Source organism: Corvus moneduloides, chromosome 27 (assembly GCF_009650955.1).
Source record: "Corvus moneduloides isolate bCorMon1 chromosome 27, bCorMon1.pri, whole genome shotgun sequence".
Taxonomy (NCBI): domain Eukaryota; kingdom Metazoa; phylum Chordata; class Aves; order Passeriformes; family Corvidae; genus Corvus; species Corvus moneduloides.
The window spans coordinates 5,256,083-5,280,777 of NC_045502.1; the positions used below are offsets into that span (position 1 = coordinate 5,256,083).

The 24,695-nt window shown below is 67.6% G+C and overlaps 5 protein-coding genes across 7 annotated transcripts; 2 read left to right on the top strand and 3 right to left on the bottom strand.

Moving 5' to 3' along the window:
* Window positions 1-286: 286 nt before the first annotated feature.
* On the top strand, window positions 287-4,286 carry PQBP1 (polyglutamine binding protein 1). The gene is made up of 7 exons (XM_032092215.1): window positions 287-391; window positions 1,120-1,241; window positions 2,352-2,463; window positions 3,120-3,229; window positions 3,311-3,415; window positions 3,515-3,575; window positions 3,663-4,286. The coding sequence occupies exons 2-7, from the start codon at window positions 1,175-1,177 to the stop codon at window positions 3,811-3,813; spliced, it is 606 nt and encodes a 201-aa protein (XP_031948106.1). The 5' UTR covers window positions 287-391; window positions 1,120-1,174; the 3' UTR covers window positions 3,814-4,286.
* Window positions 4,287-8,824, bottom strand: FTSJ1 (FtsJ RNA 2'-O-methyltransferase 1). The gene is given in 12 exon segments (XM_032092202.1): window positions 4,287-4,787; window positions 4,789-4,842; window positions 5,198-5,301; window positions 5,729-5,812; window positions 5,905-6,007; window positions 6,098-6,151; window positions 6,339-6,391; window positions 6,468-6,546; window positions 7,071-7,167; window positions 7,601-7,670; window positions 8,078-8,214; window positions 8,743-8,824. Coding segments are annotated over 11 exon segments (1,065 nt in total). The 5' UTR covers window positions 8,199-8,214; window positions 8,743-8,824; the 3' UTR covers window positions 4,287-4,541.
* On the top strand, window positions 8,726-24,588 carry GPKOW (G-patch domain and KOW motifs). 3 transcript variants are annotated; one of them, XM_032092188.1, is made up of 12 exons: window positions 8,726-8,809; window positions 19,083-19,289; window positions 20,340-20,554; window positions 20,635-20,735; window positions 20,962-21,065; window positions 21,492-21,657; window positions 22,115-22,217; window positions 22,661-22,763; window positions 23,025-23,139; window positions 23,678-23,747; window positions 24,145-24,230; window positions 24,307-24,509. In XM_032092188.1, exons 2-12 carry the CDS (start codon window positions 19,099-19,101, stop codon window positions 24,430-24,432), a joined length of 1,380 nt encoding a protein of 459 aa, XP_031948079.1. In that variant the 5' UTR covers window positions 8,726-8,809; window positions 19,083-19,098; the 3' UTR covers window positions 24,433-24,509. The 3 variants fall into 3 exon arrangements, with proteins under 3 accessions (XP_031948079.1, XP_031948076.1, XP_031948077.1); XM_032092185.1 differs by lacking the exon at window positions 24,145-24,230 and having other exon boundaries at window positions 24,307-24,588; XM_032092186.1 differs by lacking the exons at window positions 8,726-8,809; window positions 24,145-24,230 and adding an exon at window positions 13,849-13,994 and having other exon boundaries at window positions 24,307-24,587.
* On the bottom strand, window positions 9,467-13,499 carry PLP2 (proteolipid protein 2). The gene is made up of 5 exons (XM_032092217.1): window positions 13,365-13,499; window positions 11,200-11,352; window positions 10,604-10,699; window positions 10,216-10,303; window positions 9,467-9,857 (listed from the first exon to the last, which is right to left on the bottom strand). Exons 1-5 carry the CDS (start codon window positions 13,449-13,451, stop codon window positions 9,838-9,840), a joined length of 444 nt encoding a protein of 147 aa, XP_031948108.1. The 5' UTR covers window positions 13,452-13,499; the 3' UTR covers window positions 9,467-9,837.
* Window positions 14,395-19,076, bottom strand: MAGIX (MAGI family member, X-linked). The gene is made up of 8 exons (XM_032092216.1): window positions 18,827-19,076; window positions 17,981-18,052; window positions 17,377-17,538; window positions 16,758-16,832; window positions 16,321-16,385; window positions 15,712-15,846; window positions 15,216-15,336; window positions 14,395-14,791 (listed from the first exon to the last, which is right to left on the bottom strand). Exons 2-8 carry the CDS (start codon window positions 18,012-18,014, stop codon window positions 14,688-14,690), a joined length of 696 nt encoding a protein of 231 aa, XP_031948107.1. The 5' UTR covers window positions 18,015-18,052; window positions 18,827-19,076; the 3' UTR covers window positions 14,395-14,687.
* Window positions 24,589-24,695: the final 107 nt, after the last annotated feature.

A 24,695-nucleotide genomic window follows, 5' to 3' on the forward strand; every position in this document is an offset into this window, starting at 1 on the left:
GGGACAGCTGGGAGCCGGCCCCGTGTAAACACTGCAGGCTGCACACCGACATAAACACTGGGGAGGCCGTGGAGCCCCTGTCAGGCGCCGCCGGCCCCGGTGCCCCCCATCTTTAAAGGCGACCCTACAAAAACACCGCGGTGCCCGCCCGCCCCCCCAACATGGCGGCGCCCACAGGGGCCACGCGCTCCGCCTGCCGCGTTACCGCGCGCTGATTGGCTGAGCGCCTGCGGCATTCTGGCGGCTGATTGGTCATGGTAGGATCACGTGACCGGCAGAGCGGCGGCGGGTCGGGCAGCGCGGTTGCCGGGGCAACGGGGGCGGGGCCAAGGGGGCAGCGCGGTCACGTGAGCAGGGCCGGGGCCGCCAGCGGCTTCCGGGGGGATCCGGGGTGAGGGGCCCTTACTGGGGTTACTGGGAGGGACTGGGGGTAACGGGGCCTTACTGGGGTTACTGGGAGGGATCCGGGCCCTTACTGGGGTTATTGGGAGGGATCCGGGGTAACGGGGCCTTACTGGGGTTACTGGGAGGGATCGGGGGTAACGGGGCCTTACTGGGGTTACTGGGATGGATCCGGGCCCTTACTGGGGTTACTGGGAGGGCCTGGGGGTAACGGGGCCCTTATTGGGGTTACTGGGAGGGAACTGGGGTAACGGGGCCCTTACTGGGGTTACTGAGAGGGAACCGGGGTAACAGGGCCCTTACTGGGGTTACTGGGAGGGATCCGGGGCTCCAGGGGGGTCTTTCAGGGGCCTCCGGCGTTTCCAGGGCTGTTCCTGGGGTGCTCCGGGGTTCTAAAGAATGTCGGGAGTGTTGTGGGATTACCGGGGGTGCCGGGGTTACCGGGGGTGCCGGGATCTCTGGGGTTACCGGGGGTTCTGCCGTGTGCGGGAGGATTCCGGACAGACCCCGCTGGTTCCCGGGCTGTTCTCTCGCCTCCGGGGGTGTCCCCGGGTGGGAGTTCCCCCGGTCCCGCCGGTCTCCGGGGTCACCAGCAGGTTCTGGGGGATTCCGTGGGTTCTCAGCAGGTTCCGGGGCTGTCCCGGTGGGGATCCGAGCTCTCGGGGGTCTCCCGGGTTTCCAGGGACTGATCCCCCCCCTCCTGTGTCCCGTCGGCAGGGTGCCGGGAGGTTCCCCGAGTGTCCCGGCACTGCCCCGTGGCCCCGCCGGGGCGATGCCGCTGCCCGTGGCCCTCCAGTCCCGCCTGGCCAAGCGGGGGCTGCTCAAGCACGTGGAGCCCGGTGAGAACGGCCCGGGGCTGGGGGCTTTGGGGGCGGGGCTGGGGGCTTTGGGGGCGGGACTCTGGGCTGTGGGTGGGGCTGTGGGGTGGGTGAGGCTCCCATGTCGGCCCCACCCCAGATCACTGCAAAGGCGTGGCTGGGGCGGTGGGTGCGGCTGTGGGCGGGGTTAGAGGCAGCAGGTGGGGTTATGGACTGTGGCTGTGGGCAGTGGGCAGTGAGTGTGGCTGTGGGTAGTGTTGGGGCAGTGGGTGTGGCTGTGGGCAGTGTTGGGGCAGTGGGTGTGGCAGTGGGCAGTGGGTGTGGCTGTGGGCAGTGGGTGTGGGCAGTGGGTTTGGGCCGTGTTGGGGCTGTGGGCAGTGTTGGGGCAGTGGCTGCGGCTGTGGCAGTGGGCAGTGGGTATGGGCAGTGGCTGTGGGCTGTGGGCAGTGGCTGTGGGCAGTGGCTGTGGGTTTGGGCAGTGTTGGAGCTGTGGCTGTGGGCAGTGGGTGTGGCTGTGGGCAGTGGGTTTGGGCAGTGTTGGGGCAGTGGGTGTGGCAGTGGGCAGTGGGTGTGGCAGTGAGCAGTGGTTGTGGCTGTGGGCAGTGGCAGTGGGCAGTGGCTGTGGGCAGTGTTGGGGCTGTGGGTGTGGCTGTGGCTGTGGGCAGTGTTGGGGGTGTGGCAGTGAGTGGTGGCTGTGGGCAGTGGCTGTGGGCAGTGGCTGTGGCTGTGGGCTGTGGCTGTGGGCAGTGGCAGTGGCTGTGGGCAGTGGCTGTGGGCAGTGGGTGCAGCTGTGGGCAGTGTTGGGGCAGTGGCTGTGGGCAGTGGCTGTGGCAGTGGGCTGTGGGCAGTGGCTGTGGGCTGTGGGCAGTGTTGGGGGTGTGGCAGTGGGTGGTGGCAGTGGCTGTGGGCAGTGGCAGTGGCTGTGGGCAGTGGGTTTGGGCAGTGGCAGTGGCTGTGGGCAGTGGGTGTGGGCAGTGGGTGCAGCTGTGGGCAGTGTTGGGGCAGTGGCTGTGGGCAGTGTTGGGGCAGTGGCTGTGGGCAGTGGGTTTGGGCAGTGGCAGTGGGCTGTGGGCAGTGGCTGTGGGCAGTGGCTGTGGCTGTTGGCGGGACCAGGCTGATGGCCCTGCCCAGAGCCCGAGGAGGAGATCATCGCTGAGGATTACGACGACGCCCACGTGGATTACGAGGCCTCGAGGCTCGAGGGGCTGATCCCACCCTGGTACAAAGTCATCGACCCCACCTGGTGAGACCCCTCCCACCTCCTGCTGGGACCCCCCCTCGGTGTTACAGGGGCTGCAGGGACCCCCCCACGCGCTGCAGAGACCCTTTGCAGCCGCTGTAGGGCTGGAGAGACTCCCCTGTAAGGCCGCTTTTGGGACCTTGTTCAGGGCTGTAGGGACGGCACAGGTGCTGTCCAGCCTCCCTGGTGGTGTCCACCCTCTCTGGTGCTGTCCACCCTCTCCGGTGCCTGTAGGGCCCCTGCTCAGGCGTTACGGGGCTGTGGGGATTCTCCACGTGCCTTTCCCGGGTGCTGTCGGGTCTCTCTCCAGGTGTCTGGGGGCTGTGCACAGCCTCTCCAGCTGCTGCAAGCGTAGGGTTACACGTTCAGGGTCTATAGGGACCCTTGGCAGCTGCTGCAGAGCGTATGGAGGTGTTTGTCAGGCACTATGGGGGCTATAGGGACCCTCTCTGGGGTCTCTAGGATCTGTAGGAACCCTCCCCAGGGTCTCGAAGGGCCCTGCCTGGGGTCTGTAGGGGTTGTAGGGTCCCTCTCATTCCCTGTAGGGACTGTGCAACTCCACCCCAGGCTCTATAGGGCCTCTCTCTGGGGTCTATAGGGGCTGTAGGGCCCCTCCCAGGGTCCTTATGGCCCCCCCAGCCCCCTGCTCCTCCCCATAGCGGGCTGCCCTACTACTGGAACGTGGAGACTGACCTGGTGTCGTGGCTGTCCCCCAACGACCCCAACTCCGTCATCACCAAACCCGCCAAGAGGCTCAAGGGTAACCCGGGTGAGTCTAGGAGGGGGCCCCAAAACCCTGAGGGGGGATTTGGGGCCTCTGCCCCTCCCTAAACCCTGGGTGCCCCCCCAGAGCCTGAGGAACCCCCCGAGAGGGGCCACGAGAAGGAGGAGCCGCCGCGGGAGCGCCGCTTCCACCGGCGCGAGGAGCTGGCGCCGTACCCCAAGAGCAAGAAAGGTGGGTGGGGGGTCCCCCAGGATTTTGGGGGCTCTGAGCATTCCAGGGGTTGCCACACCCCAAAGCAGGGCTGCGCTGACCCCCCTGTCCCCCCCCCAGGCGGCCGCAAGGACGAGGAGCTGGACCCCATGGACCCCAGCGCTTACTCGGACGCGCCCCGGTATGGGAGGGGAGAAAGGCTGGGGGTTATCGGGGTGCCCCGAGTTTTGGGGGACCCTCAGTGACCCCCCTCGTGCTGTCACGGCAGGGGGACGTGGTCCACGGGGCTGCCCAAACGCAACGAGGCCAAGACCGGAGCGGACACGACGGCGGCCGGGCCCCTGTTCCAGCAGCGGCCGTACCCCAGCCCCGGGGCCGTGCTCCGTGCCAACGCCGAGGCCTCGCGCGGCAAGGACTGAGCCCCGAAACACAGGACCCCCCCAAAATGTCCCCATCTCCTCCAGGAACCCCCAAACCCCAGGGGTTCCCCCAGGATCCCCCAAGCCTGAGGGGATTCCCTCAAACCCCAGGGAACGTTTCAACCCTGCCAAACATCAAGGGGTCCCACAAATCCCCGGGAGCCACCCCCAAACCTCAGCGGTTCCCCCAAGCCTCCCAGGACCCCCAGAGCCCAAGGGGATCCTCTCAAATCCCCCTCCAAGCCACGCCCCAAACCACCCCCACATCCCCCCCAAACCATCCCCAACCTCCATAGAACCCCCAAAAACCCAGGGGTGCGCCAAATCCCCCAGGATCCCCTCAAACCCCTCCCCAACTTCCAGGACCTTTCAGAAACCCCAAGGGGCCCCCCAAGGCCAGGAGGTCCCCCCAAGCCCCCCTGGACACCCCTCCTTTTGTTGCAATAAAGCCCCGCAGCCCCCAGGGCGTGGAATGGGTTGTTGGGGGTTTTATTGGGGTGTCGCACACCTGTGTGCAGGGGGAGGGTCCGGGGGCTGCATCACAGCAGGGCTGGGCCTCGCACACCCTCGGGGGGCTCAGTGCAGCCCGGGGGTCCTCAAACACCCTCCGAGGGTCCGTGCACACCTGTGGGGGGCTCAGGACACCCCGAGAGTCCGTGCACACCCCCTGAGGGTCCGTGCACACCCATGGGGGGCTCAGCGCACCCCGAGGGTCCTTGCAGGAGTTTTCAGTCCAAGAGACTGAGCTGGTGCAGCTCCTCGCAGGCGGCTCCTTCCCCCTCGGCTCCTTCCCCCTCGGCTCCTTCCCCCTCGCAGGCGGCTCCTCGCGCCCTCGGCTCCTCCCGGGGGGCTCCTTGCACACCCAGCGGGGTCCCCACGCCGGGGTCCCGCAGCTCCGGCTCCTCCCCCTCCTCCCCCTGCGGGGGTCCCCGGCCCCCCCCCCGGCGCAGCCGACAGGCCTGGGCATAGGGGGGGGGCGATGGGCGGGGCGGGGGGGGGCACGTAGGTGTAGGGCCTGGCTGGGTCCAGCTGTGGGGAGAGGGGCTCCCAGTATAGCCCAGTCCTTCCTGGTAGAGCCCAGTGCCTCCCAGTATGGCTCAGTGCCCCCCTGAACCCACCAAAAGTAAGTAGGGAATTCCACCAGGACCCCACTGCCCTCCCGGTATGTCCCCGTGCCTTCCCAGTGCTGCCCCATACCCACAAGCACCAGGCAAAAACTGACCCCAGTTCCTCCCAGTCCATCCTGATCAGCTCCAAGGCCTCCCCCAGTCCCTCCCAGTCCATCCCAGTCAGCTCCAGGGGCTCCCTCAGTCTCTCCCAGTCCCTCCTAGTCAGCTCTAGGGGCTCCCCCAGTCCCTCCCAGTGCTCCCAGTGCCCCCAGTACCTGCAGGGGGTAGGTGCGGTCAGGGTCGTAGGCGCTCAGATCCCCGCAGGCCACAAAGGGGACAATGACACGGGAGGGACCCGAGAGCTGGGACAGGGCCAGGCCTGGGGGGTGGAATTAGGGGGCTGGGGGGGCACCCCAAATCCTCACGGGTCCCAACCCCCCCGAATTTCCCCAGGGACACCCCCCAATAGCCCTCAGAGACCCCCAAATCCTTCCAGGGACCCCACAAAACGCTCCAAAGGGCCTCCCAATGATTCCCAGAGACTCCAAAATCCTCTCAGAGACCCCCAGAGAACCCGAAACCCCTTAGGAACCCCTCAAAATGTCCCCAGAGACCTCCCAGTGGTCTCCACGGACCCCAAAATCCCTCCCAGAGACATCCTAATGACCCCCAGACACCCCAAAATCCTGCCAGGTACCCTCAAAATTCCTGCAGGGACCCCTGGAAATGCCCCCAGTGACCCCCCAATAGCCCTCAGAGACCCCCAACTGCCCCGGAGACCCCCCAGCCCCCCCAGGGCCCCTTACCCGCGTCGGGGTCAAGCAGGGGATTGTCCATGGTGGGCACGAAGCCCTCGGGGGGGCTGTAGCCACGGCACACAACGAAAGCCTCTGCAAAAAGTGGGGATTGGGGGGGTCCTCCAAACTCAGGAGGGTCTCCCCAAAGCTGAGGGGGGTCCCCAGTTTTTGGGGAGGGGTCTCACCGATGCTGGAGTTGCGGCTGCTGCGGGGTTTGGCGCAGGTGACGTCAGGGAAGAAGAGGCGCAATTGGGAGTAGAGCAGGGTCACGTCCTTGCCCCGGAAAATCTGGGGGGGCAGGGGCGTTAGGACCCCATTTTTGGGGTCGGGGGAGCCCCAGACCCCCCTCATTTTGGGGGAATCCCCTCACGGACTCACCTTAGCCACGAAGGTGCCACCTTTCTTCAAGACGTGGGTGGTGATGTTCAGCGCCTAGAGGAGGGGAGACCCCCCAAAAGAGGGATTTGGGGGAGTTGGGGGGGTTTGATGTTCCCTCAGGGCTTTGGGGGTCCCCAGGAGGTTGTGGGGGGAGTCGGGGGGGGGGGTTTGATGTTCCCTCAGGGCTTTGGGGGTCCCCAGGAGGTTGTGGGGGGAGTCAGGGGGGGTTAACCCCACTTACTGCCAGCAGCAGCTGAGCCTGGATGTACTCGTCCAGGTCGTGCAGCCCCGTCACTGTGGGGAAATTTGGGGCTCAGGGGGGTTCGGGGGGCTCAGGTGCCCCCCCAGGCTCCAGCCCCCCCAAACTCACCGTCAGGGGCCCCGTCACAGACCACCAGGTCAGCCGGGTGCCCCTCGAAGTGGCGCTGGATCTCCTGGGCTGTGGAGGCCTGGGGGGAGAAGGGGGAAATGGGGTTTGGGGGTGGAATTTGGGGGTCTGGGGGTACCTTGGGGAGGGAAAACGGCATCTGAGGGAGCCCCTGGGGGGAAGAATTTGGGGCTGGGGGTCCTGGGGCTGGGGGGGCCCTGGGGAGGGGAAGAGGGTCAGGGTGGGAAATGGGGATCAGGGGTGTTCTGGGTGGGGGGAGAAAAATGGGGTTGGGGGGTATCTGCGAGGTGATTTGGGGTCTGGGGGTAGGAAAGGGGCCTGGGGGAGGGATTTGGGGTCAGGGGGGCCCAGGGGGAGGGAAAATGAGGTTTGGGGGTTCCACGGGGGGAGAATATGGAGCTTGAGGGGAGCCCAGGGAATCTGGGGGTGCCCCAGGGAGCTTCAGGTTTAGGCAGAGTCCGTGGGGGTAGGGGGGGGTCCCCACCTTGGTGATGTCCCCCTGGACCTGCAGCCCCCCAGGACAGGGCCTTTGGGGGGGCTTGGGGGGCCATGGAGGCTTTGGGGGGTTTTGGGGGGGGTCCCCACCTTGGTGATGTCCCCCTGGATCTGCAGCACCCCCGGGAGCGGCGCCATGGCCTGGAGATCCACGGCCACCACCTGTGCTGGGGACCCCTCGGAGCCCCTGGGGGGGCGTCAGGAGGGGCCGACTCCCCCCTGGCCCCCCCAGACCCCCAGTGCCCCCCCGGGCCCTCAGGGAACCCCTGGGGGGACATCAGGACATCGACCCCTCCCCCAGACTGCACCCCTGGGACCCCCAAACAACCCTCCCTGAGCCCCCCCACTCCCAAACTGGGGTTCCCAGTCCTCCCAGTTCACCAAATGGGCACTGCCAGTTCAGTCAGACCCCAGACCAGCATTCCCAGTCTCCCCAGCTGAGACCCCCAGTCCTCCCAGTCCCCAGCCTATGACCCCCCCAAACCGGCACCCCAAGACCCTCCAGTGCAGGACTCTCAGTCCCTCCAGCCCCCAACCGGGAACCCCAGTTCCCCCCAGTCCCTCCAGTCCCCAGACTGGGACTCCAGTCCCCCCAGTCCACCCAGTGCCCCCAGTCCCACCTGAGATGTCGACTCAGCACTTGGCTCCAGCTCCCAGGGGCGGCACAAAGATCCACAGCCCGACGGACCCCTGGGCCCCAGTGCTCCCAGTTACACCAGTGCTCCCAGTTACCCCAGTGCTCCCAGTTACACCAGTGCTCCCAGTTACCTCAGTGCTTCCAGACCTCTGGGCCCCCAGTGCTCCCAGTTACCCCAGTGCTTCCAGACCTCTGGGCCCCTAGTGCTCCCAGTTACCCCAGTGCTCCTGGGCCCAAGTGCTCCCAGTCACTCCAGTGCTCCTGGGCCCCCAGTGCTCCCAGTTACACCAGTGCTCCCAGACCTCTGGGCCCTCAGTGCTCCCAGTTACACCAGTGCTCCCAGACCTCTGGGCCCCCCGTGCTCCCAATTACCCCAGTGCTCGCAGTCACCCCCAGCACTCCCAGTGCCTCCCCCAGCACTGCCCCCAGTGCTCCCAGTCCCTGCCAGTGCCCCCAGTACCCTGGAAGAGCTGGAAGCGCTGGTCGAGCTGCAGCAGTTTGAAGGCGCTGCGGGCTCTCCAGCCGCCCTCCTTGGCCAGCCTGTAGTAAATGTCGCGCTTGTCCTTGGAGGAGCGGCCCATGGCGACCCCGCACGGCCTGCTGGCAACAAGCCCTGCTCACGTGGGGGGCACCCACCACAGCCCCCAACCCACACCCAGGGCTCGGGGGGGCACCCCGCGCACCACTTGTGATGTTGTAACCTCCACAGAGTTGTTTATTTGTGTGCCCCACTATCTATTTATAGGTTCGATGGTTTATTTGTAGGTCCTACTGTAAACAAACCACTGTTTATATGGGGGGGGGGACACACAGGGGGGTCCCAGGGAGATCCTGTGGCTCCAACCCACACCCACGGGTTATGGGGGGTCCCCACGGCCTGTTCACACCTCTACAAAGCCTTTAAATCACATCAATTTAGGTCGTGTCATTTTTATAGGTCCTACATTTAAACCCTCCCTACAAACCCTCACTGAGCCACTGCGCATGCGCTGTCCTGGCGTTCCCGCCCCTGGCGCGCGGCCGGCGCACGCGCAGCCCCGCCCACCCCGGCGCGCGCGATTTCCCCCCCTCCCCCTTACAACCTCCCCCCTCGCCCTCGCTGCTGCCTCCCGCTCGCCGCGGTACCGGAACGCTCCCGGGAAGGACCGCGGAGGAAACGCAGGAGGAAGGAGGAACGGACGCGGCGGGAGCGGTGAGGGCGGAGCGGCGGCGGCGGCGGCTGAGGCGGGCGGCGGGTGTAATGCGCGTGCGCCTGGCGGGAAGCGTGAGGGGAGGGCGCGAGGTGAGGTGGGGGGGGGGGCTCCTTTTCGCACCGCGCATGCGCGGGGCGGGAATTGCGTGTGGGTTTCCCGCCTTTTTCTTTGAGGGGAGGGGGGATTTCTGCGCCCCTTTTTTGCTGTGCGACGCAGGAGCCGTGAGGGGTGGAGGGGGTTCCTCCCTTTTTCGGTGAGGGGACGGGGAGTTTCCCGCCCTTTTCCATGAGGAGAGGGGGGAGGGTTTCCCTTCATTTTTCCATGAGGGGAGAGGATTTCCCACCTTTTCTCACCAGGCGGGAATGGTGAGGGGAGGGGGCTTTCCGGCCATTTTTCCGTGAGCGGAGGAGAGGTGTTCCTGCTCTTTTTCCTGTGTGGTGAGGGGGTTTCCCACCGTTTCTTACCAGGCGGGAACCGTGAGGGGAGGTTTCCCGCCTTTTTTCGTGAGGAGAGGGGTTTCCCGCCACGCGGGGCACGCTGGGAGCTGTAGTCTGTGGGGTTTGGGGGTACATTTTGGGGCGCCGGGACAAGTCCTTCAGGATCTATAGACACCCCCCGACAGGCTGTTGTCGCGACAGAGCCACCGGAACCGGTAATGCAGTAATAAAAAACCTTTATTTCCCAATATATTGCCCCAAAAAGCCTCCCGTGGGCTGGGGGACGGGGGGAACACCCCGAAAACTAACGGAGGTACCCCAGAAACTGAGGCGGGCACCCCAAAACCCGTGAGGGGCAAGGGCATCCTTAAACCTGAGGGGAGGTCTCCCCAGGGGGGAAACTGAGGCACGGGCGGTTCAAGGCACTTGCGAAGGCATTTTGGGGAGGGGCAACCCCTGAGGAACCTCCAGATCTACCCCTGTCCGCCCCCCCGGGGGGACCCAGGCGTCGGGACCCCTCAATAATTTAAGGCTGGGGGTCCCCCTGCGGGGGGGGGAGATCTGGGGAGGTCTCTGGGTTGTTGGGTTGTTCAGGCACCGTCTGGGGACTCTGAAGGGGAGACAAAGTGGGGGGATTAGTTACACCCCCAGGGACCCCCAAACCCTCTGGGGATCTTCAACCCCCCGGATTTCTCCCCAGTACCCTCCACAGGGCAGCAACCCCCTCCCAGTGTTTCCAGTTCTCCACTATGTGTTCCTACCAGTTCCATCAGTAGGGCTGCCCTCCCTTTCCCAGTGCTCCCAGTTACCCCCATGGGTCATCTCCCCCACTCCCAGTGCTCCCAGCTCTCCCCTACTGGTCCTTGGCAGTGCTCCCAGTACCCTCCCATGGGGCAGCAACCCCTCCCCAGTGCTCCCACTTCCCCCTGTAGGTTAGGGACCCCCTTCCCAGTGCTCCCAGTACACACCAGTGGGGGCGGCAGTGTGGCCCTGCCGTGTGGGTAGGGTGATGTAGGCGTCGTATCCCAGAAGGATCCCAGCCAGGATCCCGAACACCTGATGGGTAGAGGGGGTCAGAGACACCCGAACTCCCCCTGTAGCCCCACCCCCCCCCACCCCATCCAGGAGCCAGAACACCTGGGGGGCGGGGGGATCAGAGACCCCCAGACCCCTCCTTTGTACCCTAACCCCCTACACCCACAAAGATCCCCCTTATCCAGGAGCCCAAACACCTGGGAGGGGTCAGAGACCCCTCAAACCCCCCCTCACCCCCTCCCTACACCCTGGTCAGGAGCCCAAACACCCGAGGGGGGGTCAGAGATCCCACAACCCGGCCCCCCCAAATTCCCCACTCACCCCTCCCGCGATGCCGGCGCCGTCCCGGTGGCCGACGATGACGATGAGGGAGGTGATGAGGAAGAGCACAGCCCCGATGACGCAGCGCGTGAAGTCCTGGGGGGCACAGATGGGACCCCTCAGACACCCCCAAACCTTCTGGGGACCCCCGACCTCCAGGGATTCCCCCCAGAGACCCCCAAACTCTTTGGGGACCCCCAACCCCCAGGGACACTCTCCCACTCAGCCACTCCAGGACCTCCCAACCTTCCCCCCAGCCCCCCCAAACCCCTCTCAGCCCCCCCCAAACACCTCTAATCCACTCCCAGTGTCCCCCAAACCCTGCCAGGGCCCCCTCAGATCCCCTCCCTCCTCCCAGTGCCCCCCGAACACCCCCAGTCCTCAAATCCCCTCTCAGCTTTCCCAAACCTCATCCTAAATCACTCCCCATGACCTCCAAGCCGTATTAGGAGTCCCCCAAACCTCTCCGCAGCCCAAGAACCCTCAAACCTCCTCTCAGCCCCCCCAGATGCCCCCCAGATCTCCTCTCAGCTTTCCCAAACCCCCTCTAATCCCCCCCAATTTCCACCAGACTCCCCCAGTGCCCCCCGACTCACGGTCCAGCCCCAGTGCAGCAGGGGCAGCCGGGGGGGCAGGCGGCAGCCCCAGGCCAGCAGCACCAGCGCGGCGAACACCAGCTCCACCGCGGCCAGCCCCGCGTAGCCCGAGCGTGATGCCCCGAAGCAGATCAGGGTCAGCAGGCACAGGATCTGCGGGTACAGGGCCATATAGGATCCATACGGCCTGGGGGGGCACCCTCTGAACCCTCCCCATAAACCCCACGTGCCCACAGAGGCCCCCCATACAGTGGCATACACCCCATTAGGCATCCCCAGCACAGCGGGGTCAGCAGGCACAGCACTTACGGGGGCCCCTTATGGAATGTCCGTAGTGTGCCCTATAGACCTTCTGCACTGCTGCACTCCAGGTACCCTGGGCTACCTAGAGACCCTCCGTGACGCCTTCAGAGACCCCTCTTAGCAGTGCTTATCGACCCCATGCAGTGCCCATATATGGCTGCTGAGGGAATGCCTACAGTACCCCTTATAACAGCCCCTGTATAGATCCTGAGCGCCATCTTATAGGGCCCTAGAGATTCTGGGCCGTCACCTAAAGACTCTTACAGCGCCTCCTTTGTACTGCTGTGGGGTCACCTACAGCTGGCCCGTAGCGTCCCCAATAGGCCACCGTGGGGTCTGGACGGACCCGCCCCCATAGCGGCCCCTCTAAGCCCCCATAGGGTCCCCACCCGCCCCCATGGGCCACCATGGGCTCCCCACAGAACCCCCCCGCCCCCGGAGCGCCCCCTGCAGGGTCCCTATGGAGCCCCCCGGCCTCGCCCCCGGAGCGCCCCCTGCAGGGTCCCTATGGAGCCCCCCGGCCCCGCCCCCGGAGCGCCCCCTGCAGGGTCCCTATGGAGCCCCCCGGCCCCGCCCCCGGAGCGCCCCCTGCAGGGTCCCTATGGAGCCCCCCGGCCCCGCCCCCGGAGCGCCCCCTGCAGGGCCCCCATGGATTCCCACGGCCCCGCCCCCGGAGCGCCCCCTGCAGGGCCCCCATGGATTCCCACGGCCCCGCCCCCGGAGCGCCCCCTGCAGGGCCCCCATGGATTCCCACGGCCCCGCCCCCGCGTGGGCGCCGGGACAGCAGCGCCGTTGTGGGAGCGCCGGGGCGGGGCCGTCTCCCGGCAACGGTCGCCATGGCAACGGCACAACAGTGCCCACCCCCCCCGGTTCCAAGGGGCGATGGCGGGGGTGGGGCCCGCCGGGCTGGGGGCTCTTAAACGGGCAGAGGCTGGAGTCCCTTAAAGGGGCCGCGCCCGCCGTGACGCGGCGAGCGCCGCCCGGGCTGGCGCAATAACGGCTGGCACGGCGGGCCCGGGCACCGCCCGAACCCCCCCGGGACGGGACCCAGACATCCGGGCTCCCTCCCCGCTTTCGCACCAAGGCGCCCGGGCCCCGCCCTTTCTCACCTTCCCTGCTCTGCCCCACCCCCCTTCCCCAAGGGCGTTGCCCCTCCACGCGCCCGAAGCGGGACCGGGAGGCGCGGGGGAAGCGGATGCCGGTGGTCTCCCACGGCAGAGGGGACGCTGCTGCGGGGGGTGCCGGCCCCCACGGACACCAGGCCCCTCACTCCACGTGTTAGCGGGAAGCCGAGCACCCGGAGAGCCGGGCATCCCCCCCGGAGGGGACCCCGGTGTCCCGGTGCCCCCCCAAAATGGGGACCCAGCTGTCACGGTATTCCCCACCCCCTTCAAAATAGGGACCCAGGCATTCTACTAACGCCCAAAATTGGGATCCCGTCATCCCGCTACTCCACCCCTCCACTAAAATAGGGGACCCACGTGTCGTGCTGCCCCCCCCAGGCCCCCCCAAATTGGGGATCCAGGTATCCTGCTGTCCCCCTCCCAGAAACGGCGATTCCAGACATCCTGGTCCAACCCCAGCGCAGGGACTCAGGCATCCTCCTGCCCCCCCGAATGGGCACCCAGGCGTGCACCTCCCCACCCCCCCAAAAAACCGGGAGCCGAGTCATCCTGCACCCTCCAAACAGGGACGGTGGCACGCCAATCCTCCCCCCGCCCCAAGCAGGAGCCGGATATGTCCCGGTGTGTCCTCCCGCGGGGGGTACCCCGCCCCCCCGGTGCCCACCTCCTCTGGGTTCCCCAGCCCCCCGGTGCCCCCCACCCCGGGTGCCCCCACCCCGGGTGCCCCCGGTGTCTCACGATCTCGCCGATGAGCACCAGCCCCTTGCGGGTGCGGCTGAAGGCGAGGCAGGTGCTGGGGCAGCTCTGGGACCCGCTGGACTCCATGGCGGGACCGGGCGGCACCGAACGGGCGGCGCCGGGGGGGGGGGGGGCGAGGGGGAGCGGGGGGGGAACTGGCACGGCGCGGGGGCGGGGCCTGGCGGCGCGCGCCGGCACGCGATTGGCTGGCGGGAGGGCCGAGGGGCGGGGCCGGGCGGTGGGGAAACCCCTATTAGGGATGAACACGGGGGGAGCCCCGGGGGCGGGGCCAACGGCGGGGCCGCCGTCACGTGACTGGGCGGCGGGGGGGAACCTCGGCGAGGGTCCGGGGGGCGGGGCTTGGAGCGGGGGAAGCCCCGAGAGTAGCGACGAGGGGGTCCCGGGGGGCGGGGCTTGGAGCGGGGGAAGCCCCGGGAGTAGCGACGAGGGGGTCCCGGGGGGCGGGGCTTGGAGCGGGGGAAGCCCCGGGAGTAGCGACGAGGGGGTCCCGGGGGCGGGGCTTGGAGCGGGGGAAGCCCCGGGAGTAGCGACGAGGGGGTCCCGGGGGCGGGGCTTGGAGCGGGGGAAGCCCCTGTGTCTGGGTCGGGGGTCCTCGGAGGAGGAGCTGAGGTAGGCGGGGCTTACAACGGGGAACCCCCCCGTGATTGGCGGGTGGGCGGGGCTTGGCGCGGGGGAAGCCCCTGACGGCGGCGGGAGGGGGTCCCCGAGGGGCGGGGCTTAGAGGGGGCAGGGCCTGAGCGTTCTGGAATTGGGGGTCGCTGTGGGTCTCTAACGGGGTTTGGGGAGCCCTAGAGGAGCCTGTGGGGGTCCCTGGGGGGCTTGGGAGGATCTGGGGAGATCCAGAGGAGCCTGGGGCAGGGTGGGGGTCCCTGGGGAGGTTGGGGGTCCCCAAGGCCTTTTTTTCCCCCGGGGCCGTTCGGCCTCTCTCTGTTTTGGGGTGACTCAGCCGGATGTGGGCAGCGCCGTGCCCGCCGGATGCTGGGGATGGAAAGAACAGGGGGTCCTCACGGGAAATGACTCGGGGAGGCACCGGGGGGTCCCCACCTTTATTGAACACCCCCAAAAATGGGGAGGGGGACAACGTCTCCGTGCGACCCCCAGAACGTGGGGAGGGGGCATTGCATAGCTTGAAGGGCGTCCCTGCCAAAATGGGGGGCACCAAAATCACCCCCCGGGACGAGGGGGGGTCCCCCAAAGCACCAAAAAATCGGGTGCGTGGGGGGAGCACCTCGCTCTGACGTCGCCTTCCATTTGGAGGGGCTCCAGGGGGCAATCAGGGGTGCGGCCCCTCCCCGGCGGGGTTTAGGGGTGCAGCCCCCCCACGAGGCAGAAGCAGGGCTCCCCCCGCGGGGAGCTGCCCACGCACAGCCGCAGCACCCCCCGCGCCGGCGGGTTTGGGGGGGCTCCTGGGGGGGAAAAGGGGGAGCGTCACTTCATGTGGGGATGGGGCAGGACCCCCCGTCCCTCCCCCCGAGCCGGGCAGGGGCAGCACGGGGGGCTGGGGGGGCTCCGGGCTGTGCCATTCTTTCTGCGCGGGGGAGGGGCACTGGGGTATCTTACTGAGTTGGGGGAGCAATGGACTGTACCACCTGGTTTTGGGGGGCATGGGATATTCCAGTGTGTATGGGGGGGGCCTAGGCTGTACCACTGCGCTGGCAGGGGGTGTGATCTGTACAAATGCATTTCGGGGGTGCCTGGGTGTCCCAGTGACTTGGGGGAGGCCGGGATGTTCCCACCCTATCCCAGTGAACTTGGGGGATCCTGCCCTGTCGCCATTGAGCTGGGGGGGCCCCGTCGGGGCGCTGGGGGGGCCGGGGGTGGGGGTCTCACCGTGGGGGCGGCGCAGCAGCAGGCGCAGGCGGCTGCCCCCACCCCGGATCCGGGCCAGCGCCTGCGCGTGGCTCATCCCGGCCGTGGGGGCCCCGTTGATGGCCAAGAGCTCGTCACTGACCTGCCCTCCCCAGGAGGGACACCCAAAAGTTATAGACCCCCACGACCCCCTCCCCCCAGACTCCTCACAACCCCCCAAACACCCCCATTGCTCCCCACCAGAGACCCCATATTACCCCCAAACCACCTCCCCCACCCCCCAGCCACACCCAGGACCCCCATGAACCCCCCCCAGGTTGCCCCCAGGACCTCCACAGTTCCCCCAAGTCCCCCCAGCTCCTGACAGAATCCCCCCTAGACCTCACTGCACCCTGACCCCCTATAGCCCCCCAGCCCCTATTGCTCCCCTTTCCCCAGTTCCCCCATAGCCCCTTTTGCCCCCAGAGCCCCCTTTCCTCCCCCAGGACCCCCGTGGCCCCCCAAGGCCCCCCCGTACCTGGATGCAGCCGCAGCGCTGGGCTGGGCCCCCCTCGCGCAGCCCCCGCACGAAAACCCCGGCGGGGCCCCCCCGGAGGCTGAACCCGAAGCCCCCCGGGCCCCGGGGCAGCTCCACTGTGAACGGGACGGGGTCCTGGGCCCCCAGTACGCACCAGTTACACACCACTTACACACCAGTAACGCACCAGTAACACCAGTCACCTCCCTGGGCTGCGGGGCAGTTTTCTGATCCTCCCAGTTACACACCAGTAACACCCCACCGGCCGCAGGGCAGCTTCACTGCGAACCGGGAGGGAGGGTACTGACCACACCCAGTACACACCCAGTACACACCAGTAACACACCAGTCACCCCCGCGAGCTGCGGGACAGCTTCCTGAACCTGCCCAGCACACACCAGTACACACCAGTAACACCCCCCTGGCTGCAGGGCAGCTCCACTGCGAACGGGAAGGAGGGGGAGGGGTGTTCCCGTGGCCCCAGTATACACCAGTTACATACCAGTAAACCCCCCAGGGCGACGAGGCAGCTGCATCCCAGCCCTCCCCATTCCCTCCCAGTGTTCCCAGTATCCTTCCCAGTTCCCTCCCAGTGCTCCCAGTCCGTACCTGTGGCCAGGCCAGGCTGTACCCCGGCCCCCTCCCGGTGCTGCTGGGACTCCCCAGGTCCTCATCTGGGGCAGAGAGAGGGGTGGGCTCAGTGCTCCCAGTATCGCCCAGTATACCCGAGTAGCCACTAAGTGCTCCCCAGTCCCCTCCCACTGTCACCCGTCCCCGTCCCACTGCTCCCAGTGCCATCAGCCCCCACCCCAGTGCCCTCCGTGGGACCTCCCAGTGTGCCCAGCCCCCATCCCAGTGCCCCCTGGGACCTCCCAGTGCCATCAGCCCCCATCCCAGTGCCCTCCCTGGGACCTCCCGGTGTGCCCAGTCCCCATCCCAGTGCCCTCCCAGTGCCCCCTGGGACCTCCCGGTGTGCCCAGTCCCCCTCCCAGTGCCTTCCCAGTGCCCCCTGGGACCTCCCAGTGCCCTCCCAGTGCCCCCAGTACCAGTGGGCAGCAGGTCCCGGGGTTCAGGGCCCACGAAGCTGGTGGCAGCCACAGGCTCAGGGGGGGCCCCAGGGCCTGGGAGGGGGGACACACTGCACCAGTGGTCCCAGTGCCACACAGTGCCCCTCCCAGTGCCCCCCTAGTGCTCCCAGTTCCCATGCCAGCCCTTCCCAGTGCATCCCAAGTACCTTTCCCAGTGCATCCCAGTGTCCCCACTCTACCTCCCAGTCCTTCCCAGTATGCCTTAATCCCCTCAGTCCCTCAAATCCCCCTCCCAGTGCCCCCCAAACCCTGCCCTGTTCCTTTCCAGTGCCCCCAGTGCTCCCCCCAGTCCCTCTCCCAGTGCTCTCACTGCTCTCAGTCGCCTCCACAATGCCCCCAGTCCCTCCCAGTGCCCCCAGTCCTCCCCCCAGTCCCTCTCCCAGTACTCCCACTGCTCTCAGTCGCCCTCACAATGCCCCCAGTCCCTCCCAGTGCCCCCAGTGCTCCCCCCAGTCCCTCTCCCAGTGCTCTCACTGCTCTCAGTCGCCTCCACAATGCCCCCAGTCCCTCCCAGTGCCCCCAGTGCTCCCCCCAGTCCCTCTCCCAGTCCCTCCCAGTGCTCCCAGTCCGGACACACCCAGGCTCCGCAGCAGCAGCAGCAGGTCCCCGTCGCGGGGCTGGATGTGGGGGGGTCCCCGCCGCCCCCAGGGTGGGGGGGGGCTCGGGGGAGGGGGCGGCGGCGGGGGGGGGCGGCTGTAGCGCAGGACACAGGAGCCCCCCACCACCACCACCACGCTCACTGGGAGGGGGGACCCCGAGTCAGGGACCCCCCAAAACTCGGGGACCCCCCCCAGGGGAGATGGGGACCCCCCAAAAGACACGGACCCCCCCAAAGGTCGGGGACCCCCCCCCAGGGGAGAGGGGGACCCCCCCCAAAGGACACGGACCCCCCCCAAAGGTCGGGGACACCCCTGGGGGATGGGGGCCCCCCCCAAAGATCAGGGACCCCCCAGGGGAGATGGGGACCCCCCCCAAAGGTCAGGGACCCCCCCAGGGGAGATGGGGACCCCCCCAAAGGACACGGACCCCCCCCAAAGGTGGGGGACACCCCTGGGGGATGGGGGACACCGCAGGCCAGGGACCCCCCTTCGGGGATGAGACCCCTCAAAGATCATCGACCCCCCCGGGGGTTGAGGACACCCCCAAATTCTGCCCCCCCCCCCCCCCCCTTCCCCACTCACCGCTGGGCCCCGGCGGCGCCTCCGGGGGTGGCATCGGGGCTTGGCCCCCCCCGGGCTGCGGGGGGGCTACGCCTGGGGGGCACCAGTGCTCCCAGTAACCTCCCAGTGCCGTTTGTATCTCACCCACTTCCCCCCCAGTGCCCTCCCCAGCTTCTCCAGTTCCCTCCCGGTTTGCCCCACATCATCCCAGTTCCCCCACAGTGCTCCCAGTGTCCGCCTCCGTGCTCCCCATATCCTCTCCCAGTGCCCCCCCAAGCTCTCCCAATATCCTCCAGCCCCCTCCCAGTGCTCCCAGTCCAGCCCACACCACCCCAGTTCCCCCCCAGACTTCCCAGTACCCCCCCAGTGCCCCTCTCAGTGCCCCAGTATCTACCCAGTCCGCCCCGGCATTCCCAGTATGCCCCCAATGCTCCCAGGATCCTCCCAGTTACCCCACAGTATTCCCAGTATCCCCCCAATAGTGCTGGTATTCTTCCAGTTTCTCCCCAGTGCTCCCAACATCACCTCTAGTGCTCCCAGTACCCTCCCAGTATCCCCCCAATAGCCCCGGCATCCTCCCAGTTTCTCCCGAGTTCCCAGCATCCCCGTGATGCTCCCAGCATCCTCCCAGCACCCTCCCAGCACTCCCAGTATGCCCCCAATGCTCCCCGTGTCCTCCCAGTTCTCCCCCTCAGTGTCCCCAGCATCCCCCCAGTGCTCCCGGTTCACCCCACGCCGCCACGGTGCCCCCACAGTCCTTCCAGTAACCCCCCAGTTCCTTCCCAGCGCCTCCCAGACTTCCCCAGTGCTCCCAGTCCGCCCCATCCCATCCCAGTGCCCCCAGTCCCTCCCCCTCCCCTCGGGTACCGCCGCGGGGTCGCCACGGCAACGGGCGCGAGGCCGGAGGGCGCGAGCGGCGGAGGGACGGGCTGACGGACGCGCGGCTCCGCCAATCAGCGGCCGTGGCACGCGTAGAGGGGGCGGGATGAGCAGGGGGCGGTAGCACCGATAGGCGGGCGGCTCCACCAATCAGCTGGCGCAACGATCGCCGGTCGTGGGCGGGGGCGCGCCGCAAAGGCTGCTGGGAGTTGTAGTCCGCCTCAACCACCTCTTTCTCCCACAGGGCCCCGCGGCGAAAGATGGCGGCGGGCGATGGCGCGGCGGCGGCCGAGGGGACCGCGGGGCCGGGGCCGGTGTCGTTCGCGTTCAGCCGCAGGGCGGAGCGGCGGCGGCCGCTGCCCGCGGGACCCTGCGCGGAGCCCGGTGCCGGCGGCGACACCGACAGCGACACCGATTTCCTGACGGCGGTGGAGGACCGGGAGTTGCTCAGGTGGGCGGGGGAGGAGGCGCGGTTTAGAGATGGGTCTCGCCCATCAAGGCTCGCGGCCCGTCACGGGGCTGCCCTCACAGCGCCCGGGGGCGTGGCTGAGCGCGCTCCCTTAAAAGGTGGGGCAGGGCGTGGCTCAGGTGAGCGGGGGACGTGGCTTAGCCCGGGCTCCTGCGGGGGGCGTGGCCTCAGGGCAGAGCGAGGCTCAGGTGGGGCTGTCCCGGTGCGGGCAATGAGGGGGCGTGGCCTCGGAGGGGCGTGGCCATGATGCCTTTTCCTGGTGTTAAAATCAAGAGTCATACACGGTTAGAAGGGGAAAAGGGATTTTACTTTGGTATTTATTTAAGGATCCTTAGGTGCACACGTCCAGGTCATGTGCATCGAGATGCACCCACCGAGTGTGTCCCCAAAGATCGGGTATAACATTATAGGTTTTACTAATTAGCAGATCTATCAAAGATTCCCCAATGAGAGGCTCGAGTGAGCCCCCCCCCCCTCCCCAAGGAGCCTTCCCCTGGGTGGTTCTATCTTGGTTTACAGAATGTGTTCTGGAGAGGACCTTGGGCTCTGGGGCACACTGATCCCTAGCTACGAAGCTTCTAAAATGTTTAGTCTCTTAGCTTGACAAACAAGTCCAAGAATGTAGGCAAAAAGCACTGGGAATACAGAAGTTGTAAAAAAGGTATAACAGGGGCATAAAAGAAAAGGCAAAAAAATCTCCATGGCATCAGCCAGAGCGGCGTTAACGATCCCTTGGGGCGGGGCTCCGTGTCCGGCTGTCCCATTAAAGGCTTCGGGGGGCGTGGCTTAAGGCGGGTGCTGTCCATCAAGGGTCCGGTGAGGGCGGGGCTGCCGAGGGGGCGGGGCTCTGTTGGGGCGGGGCTTAGGCCGCGTTCCTAATATGGCGGGGCGGGGCTGGGGGCGTGGCCTCACCGCGTGCGGCTGCTTGGGGCGGGGCTTTTTGGGGGCGGGGCTTCTGGCAGGGAGCGACCCTTTGTTCAAGAAGGCCTGGTCTGTTTGTGGGCGTGGCTAACTCTCTGGTCCCGCCCCCAGCACGCGGCCAGCCCCGCCCCCCAAAAAGGAGCTGGTGATCCCCCTGATCCCCCCCCACCGCTGGAGGAACCCGGAGCCCCCCCGTGCCGACACAGACCCCGCCCCCGGCCCCGCCCCCGCTTCTGACTCCACCCCCAACACAGACCCCACCCCCTCCGGGACCCCCCCGGACCCCCCCTCGGTGGAGGCTCAGGCAGTGCAGGAGCTGCTGCAGGGTGAGTTCGGGGGGTCCTGGGGGGTTCTGGGGACCCGATTGAGCCCCCCTGGGCCCCCCCTGACTCCCTGCACCCCACAGAGGCACGGCAGAGCCAGGAGCAGCCCAACGGGGCCTCAGGACCCCCCATCTCCATCCCCCTCCAGCTGCCTGACAAGGACATCGCCACGGGGCCACAGCCGGTGAGGGATCCCCCGAACATCCCCCAGGACCCCCAGAGTGACCCCTTCCCCCATCAGAGTGACCTCCTCATCCCGGGGCCTGCAGAACTCCCCTGGGGATCCCCAAATCCTTCCCAGGGCCCCTCCAACCACCTTTTCCCCTGTAGTTCCCTCCCCAGCCCCATAAGTGCCCCCTAGGCCCCCCCAAGTGCCCCCCCCAGCTCCAAACCCCCCATGCTCTCCCCAGACTGCCCAGGACTACGAGGCCGTGCCTGTGGGGCAGTTCGGGCTGGCCATGCTGCGGGGGATGGGCTGGAGCCAGGGCCAGGGCATCGGGCGCACCTTCCCCAGGTGAGTGGGGGCACCCCTGAACCGCAGGGACACCCCTGAACCCCGCAGAGCCGGGGGGGATTGTGGGGGGGGGGGGGGACACCTGAATCCCCCTGAGCCCCCCGAAGATGGGCGCACGGGCTGGAGCCAGGGCTGAGGCATTCATTGGTGGGGGAGGGACCCCAAAGTGGTGGGGGGCACCCTGGAACCACTGAAACCCCCCCAAAAGCTGGGGGGGATCCCTGAACATGCCAGCCCTGGGGGAGACAGGCTTCAAGGGGAAGCTTTGGGGTGCCACGGCCCCCTGTGCCCCTCCCAGGGTGGTTTCTGTGGTGCCCTGATCCTCTCTTTTCCTGATAATTTTGGGGTCCCCTGACCCCCCAGGGCTGGTTCTAGGGACCCCTAGGATGGATTTTGGGGTGCCCTGACCCCGCTTTCCCCCCGCAGGGTGGTGACCCCCCTGGAGCACCGGCCGCGCCCGCGGGGGCTGGGCCTGGGCGCTGAGGCGGCCCCCCCGGGCACCCCCAAACCTGGGGAGCCTTCCCAGGGGGGCCCGGCCGTGGGGGACCCCGTGCGCATCGAGGCCGGGCCCCACCGCGGCGTGGAGGGCAAGGTGAGACCAGTACAGACCAGTGCAAACCAGTATGGGGCACTGGGGGGTACTGGGGGCGAACTGGGATGTTGGGGTGGGGGCAGGGGAGGCCAGGGAGGGACCGAGGGGGGGCACTGGGGGTGCTGAAACGCTCCCGCTTCTCCCAGTGTGCCCAGTATGGCACTGGGGGCCCTCTGGGTGAGGTACTGGGAGGTGCTGGGTGGATACTGGGGGTAACTGAGGCAGGACTGAGGGTGTGATGGGGGTAATCGGTGCTGGGGAGTAACTGGGAGGCACTGGGAGGGTGACTGGGGTTACTGGGAGGCTGCTGGGAGGTATCGGGGGCTACTGGAGTTTAGTTGCTGGGAGGTGACTGGTGGCTGATTGGTGTTACTGGGGGGTGACTGGAAAACCTTTGGGTGTTATTGGGGGTAACCAGGAGCCTACTGGGAGGTAACTGGGCTAACTGGGCCCCCAGGTGGAGGCGCTGGACCCCGAGACTGGGCGGGCACTGGTGCGGCTCCAGCTGGGGGGGCAGGTGGTGGCCGTGAACCAGCACGGGCTGCGCCCAGTCAGCACTGGTGAGTGTCCCAGTATGGACCAGTAACCCCCCATGCCCCTCCCCATCATCCCCAGTAACCCCCAGGTCAGTCAGTCCAGCCTGTGCCTGATTTGTACTGGTGAGTGTCCCAGTTTGGACCAGTACATCCCAGTAATCTTCCCCCTCATGTAGTTTAATTCCCCCAGTACCCTGCAGACCAGTGTGAGCCCAGTCTGCACTGGGGAGCCTCTCCATAAGCCCCAGTGTCACCCAGTAACCTCCCAGGGTGTCCCGGTAGCTCCCAGTGCCTCCCAGTAACACCTCAGAACAGCCCAGTAAGCCTCAGTGCCTCCCACTACTTCCCAGTTTCCCTCCAGTAACCTCCCAGTCCTCCCCAGTCCCTCCCAGTTTCCCACAGAATCCCCTCCCAGGGCGCCCCCAGCCCTCTCCCAGTGCCTCCCAGTACCTTCCAGTTCCCCACAGGTGCCTCTGGCCACCCCCCTCAGAAGGGGGCGCAGGAGGGGGCGCAGGGCGGGGCCCCCCCATGGGGGGGAAAGAAGCGGAAGGAGCCCCCCGAAAACGAGAGGTGAGGGGGGGCGGGGGGGGACTCATTTTGGGGGGGTCCTTAGGGGGGTGTGACTGACCCCTGGGGAGCTGGGGGGGCTTTGGGGGGCCCCCAGAATTTGGGGAGCTCCCTGACCCCTGGGGGGCCTTGGGGGCACCCACGGAAGGGGCTTGGGTGGGTCTGACCATTGGGGAACTTTGGGGGGTCTCTGGGGGGGGGGCTCTGACACCTGAGGGGCTCTGGGGGACCCCGGCCCCCCCCGACTGTCCTGTGCCCCCCCAGGAGTGTGAAGCAGGCGCGGGGGGCCCCCCCTGCAGCCCCCCATTGGCTGCGCAGGGACCTGCGGGTGCGCTGCGTGGACAGGGCCTTCCGCGGCGGCCGCTTCTACAACTGCAAGGTGGGACCCCAGAACCGCCCCCAGAACCCCCCCGACCCTGGAATCACAGCCCAAACCTCCTTTGGAGCCACAAAATCACCCCCCGGACACCCAAAACCCCCCCCGGGGCACCCCGGAACCCCTCAGGGGAGCCCTAAAATGGCACGGGGACCCCAAAACCACCCCCGTGGACCCCCAAAATTCCAGTGGGGCCTCAACACCCCCCAGGGAACCCTGGAAATCCCTATGGGACACCACATTCCTCCTGTGGGACCCCAAAGCCCCCCAGGGGCCCCTGGAAACACCCTGGGATCCCCAAAAACCACCCTGGGACCCCCATGAAGCACTTTTGGAGACACCACCCCCCACTGCCAGGGACCCCCAAAGTCCCCATGGCTCCCCCAAGATCCCCTGAGGGCTCCCCAGGAGCCCCCAAGGGTTGGGGGGGTGGGTCCCTGCCCCCCAAAATCAGCCCCGGGGGGGGTCTCTGCCCCCAAAAGCCCCCCCTGGGGCACATCTGGGTGGGATTTGGGGGTCCTGACCCCCCTGGCCCCCCCAGATGCAGATCGAGGACCTGCTGGCCCCCGACACCTGCGTGTGCCGCACCGATGACGGGCGCCTGGTGGAAGGTGAGACCCCGCCCCGAGGGGAATCTGGGGGGTCCTGACCCTCCCTGAGCACCCCCGACCCCATCTGAAGCCCCCTGACCCCCATAACCCTCTTGAACCCCCAAAATCACCCTGATCTCCCTGACCCCCCATGCTCCCCCGACCCCTCTGAGCCCCAAAACGCCCCCTCCCCTGGCCCCCGACCCCTGTGCCCCCCGAACCTGCCTCCCCTGACCCCCCATAACCCCCCAGCTCCCCCTCCCCATTGCACCCCAGCCTGTCTGACCCCCCAAATGCTCCCTCGCCACACCCACCAATGCCCCCGGAGCCCCGCAGCGCCCCGAGTCCCCCCAGCCCCCCCCCACCGCTCCCCTGGCCCCCCGGAGCCCCCCTGCCCTGAGCCCCCCGTGCCCCCCAGGCCTGCGGGAGGCCTCTCTGGAGACGGTGGTGCCCCGGGGCAGCTCGGACCGCGTCATGGTGGTGCTGGGGGAGCACGCGGGGAAGGTGAGCGCGACCCCCGCCCCGAGCCCCCTCCCCAAATGACCCCTGAGCCCCCCCTGATCCCCCCCAATTCCCGCAGGTGGGGCAGATCCTGGAGCGGGAGCCGGAGCGCGGGCGGGCGCTGGTGCAGCTGGGCCGGGACGCGGTGCTGCCGCTGCCCTACGACTCCATCTGCCATTACCTGGGGGGGGGCGACGACGACTGAGACCCCTCCCCAAAACCTCCCGCCAGCTTCCAACATGGCCGCCGCGGCTTCACGGCAATAAAACCTGTTCGAACGAGCAGCGGCTGCCGCGGTTGTTTTGCACCCCGCGGTAGTTGTTGAAAGGAGGGGGACCCTCCGCCCCTGGTGAGCTCGGAGCCCCCCCGATGCCCTCCGAGCCGGTGCCGGTGCCGGTGCCGGTGCCGCTTTCGCTTTGCCCGCTCCCAACATGGCGGCTGCGCGGCCGCTGCCCGCGTCCAACATGG

Bases quoted from the DNA above. Each gene is read 5' to 3' on its own strand.
- GPKOW (XM_032092185.1), top strand. From the start codon at position 19,099: ATGGCGGCGGGCGATGGCGCGGCGGCGGCCGAGGGGACCGCGGGGCCG. The intron at 22,764-23,024 runs GTGAGGGGGGGC...GTGCCCCCCCAG, and splicing joins GAGCCCCCCGAAAACGAGAG to GAGTGTGAAGCAGGCGCGGG. The intron at 23,140-23,677 runs GTGGGACCCCAG...TGGCCCCCCCAG, and splicing joins GCCGCTTCTACAACTGCAAG to ATGCAGATCGAGGACCTGCT.
- PLP2 (XM_032092217.1), bottom strand. From the start codon at position 13,451: ATGGAGTCCAGCGGGTCCCAGAGCTGCCCCAGCACCTGCCTCGCCTTC. The intron at 10,700-11,199 runs GTGAGTCGGGGG...TGTGCCCCCCAG, and splicing joins TGCTGCACTGGGGCTGGACC to GACTTCACGCGCTGCGTCAT. The intron at 10,304-10,603 runs GTGAGTGGGGAA...TCTACCCATCAG, and splicing joins GCGCCGGCATCGCGGGAGGG to GTGTTCGGGATCCTGGCTGG.
- MAGIX (XM_032092216.1), bottom strand. From the start codon at position 18,014: ATGCCACCCCCGGAGGCGCCGCCGGGGCCCAGCG. The intron at 15,337-15,711 runs GTACGGGGGGGC...TGGGGAGGGCAG, and splicing joins AGCGCTGCGGCTGCATCCAG to GTCAGTGACGAGCTCTTGGC. The intron at 14,792-15,215 runs GTGAGACCCCCA...TTTCCCCCCCAG, and splicing joins GCTGCTGCGCCGCCCCCACG to GAGCCCCCCCAAACCCGCCG.
- PQBP1 (XM_032092215.1), top strand. From the start codon at position 1,175: ATGCCGCTGCCCGTGGCCCTCCAGTCCCGCCTGGCCAAGCGGGGGCTG. The intron at 2,464-3,119 runs GTGAGACCCCTC...TCCTCCCCATAG, and splicing joins AAAGTCATCGACCCCACCTG to CGGGCTGCCCTACTACTGGA. The intron at 3,576-3,662 runs GTATGGGAGGGG...CTGTCACGGCAG, and splicing joins GCTTACTCGGACGCGCCCCG to GGGGACGTGGTCCACGGGGC.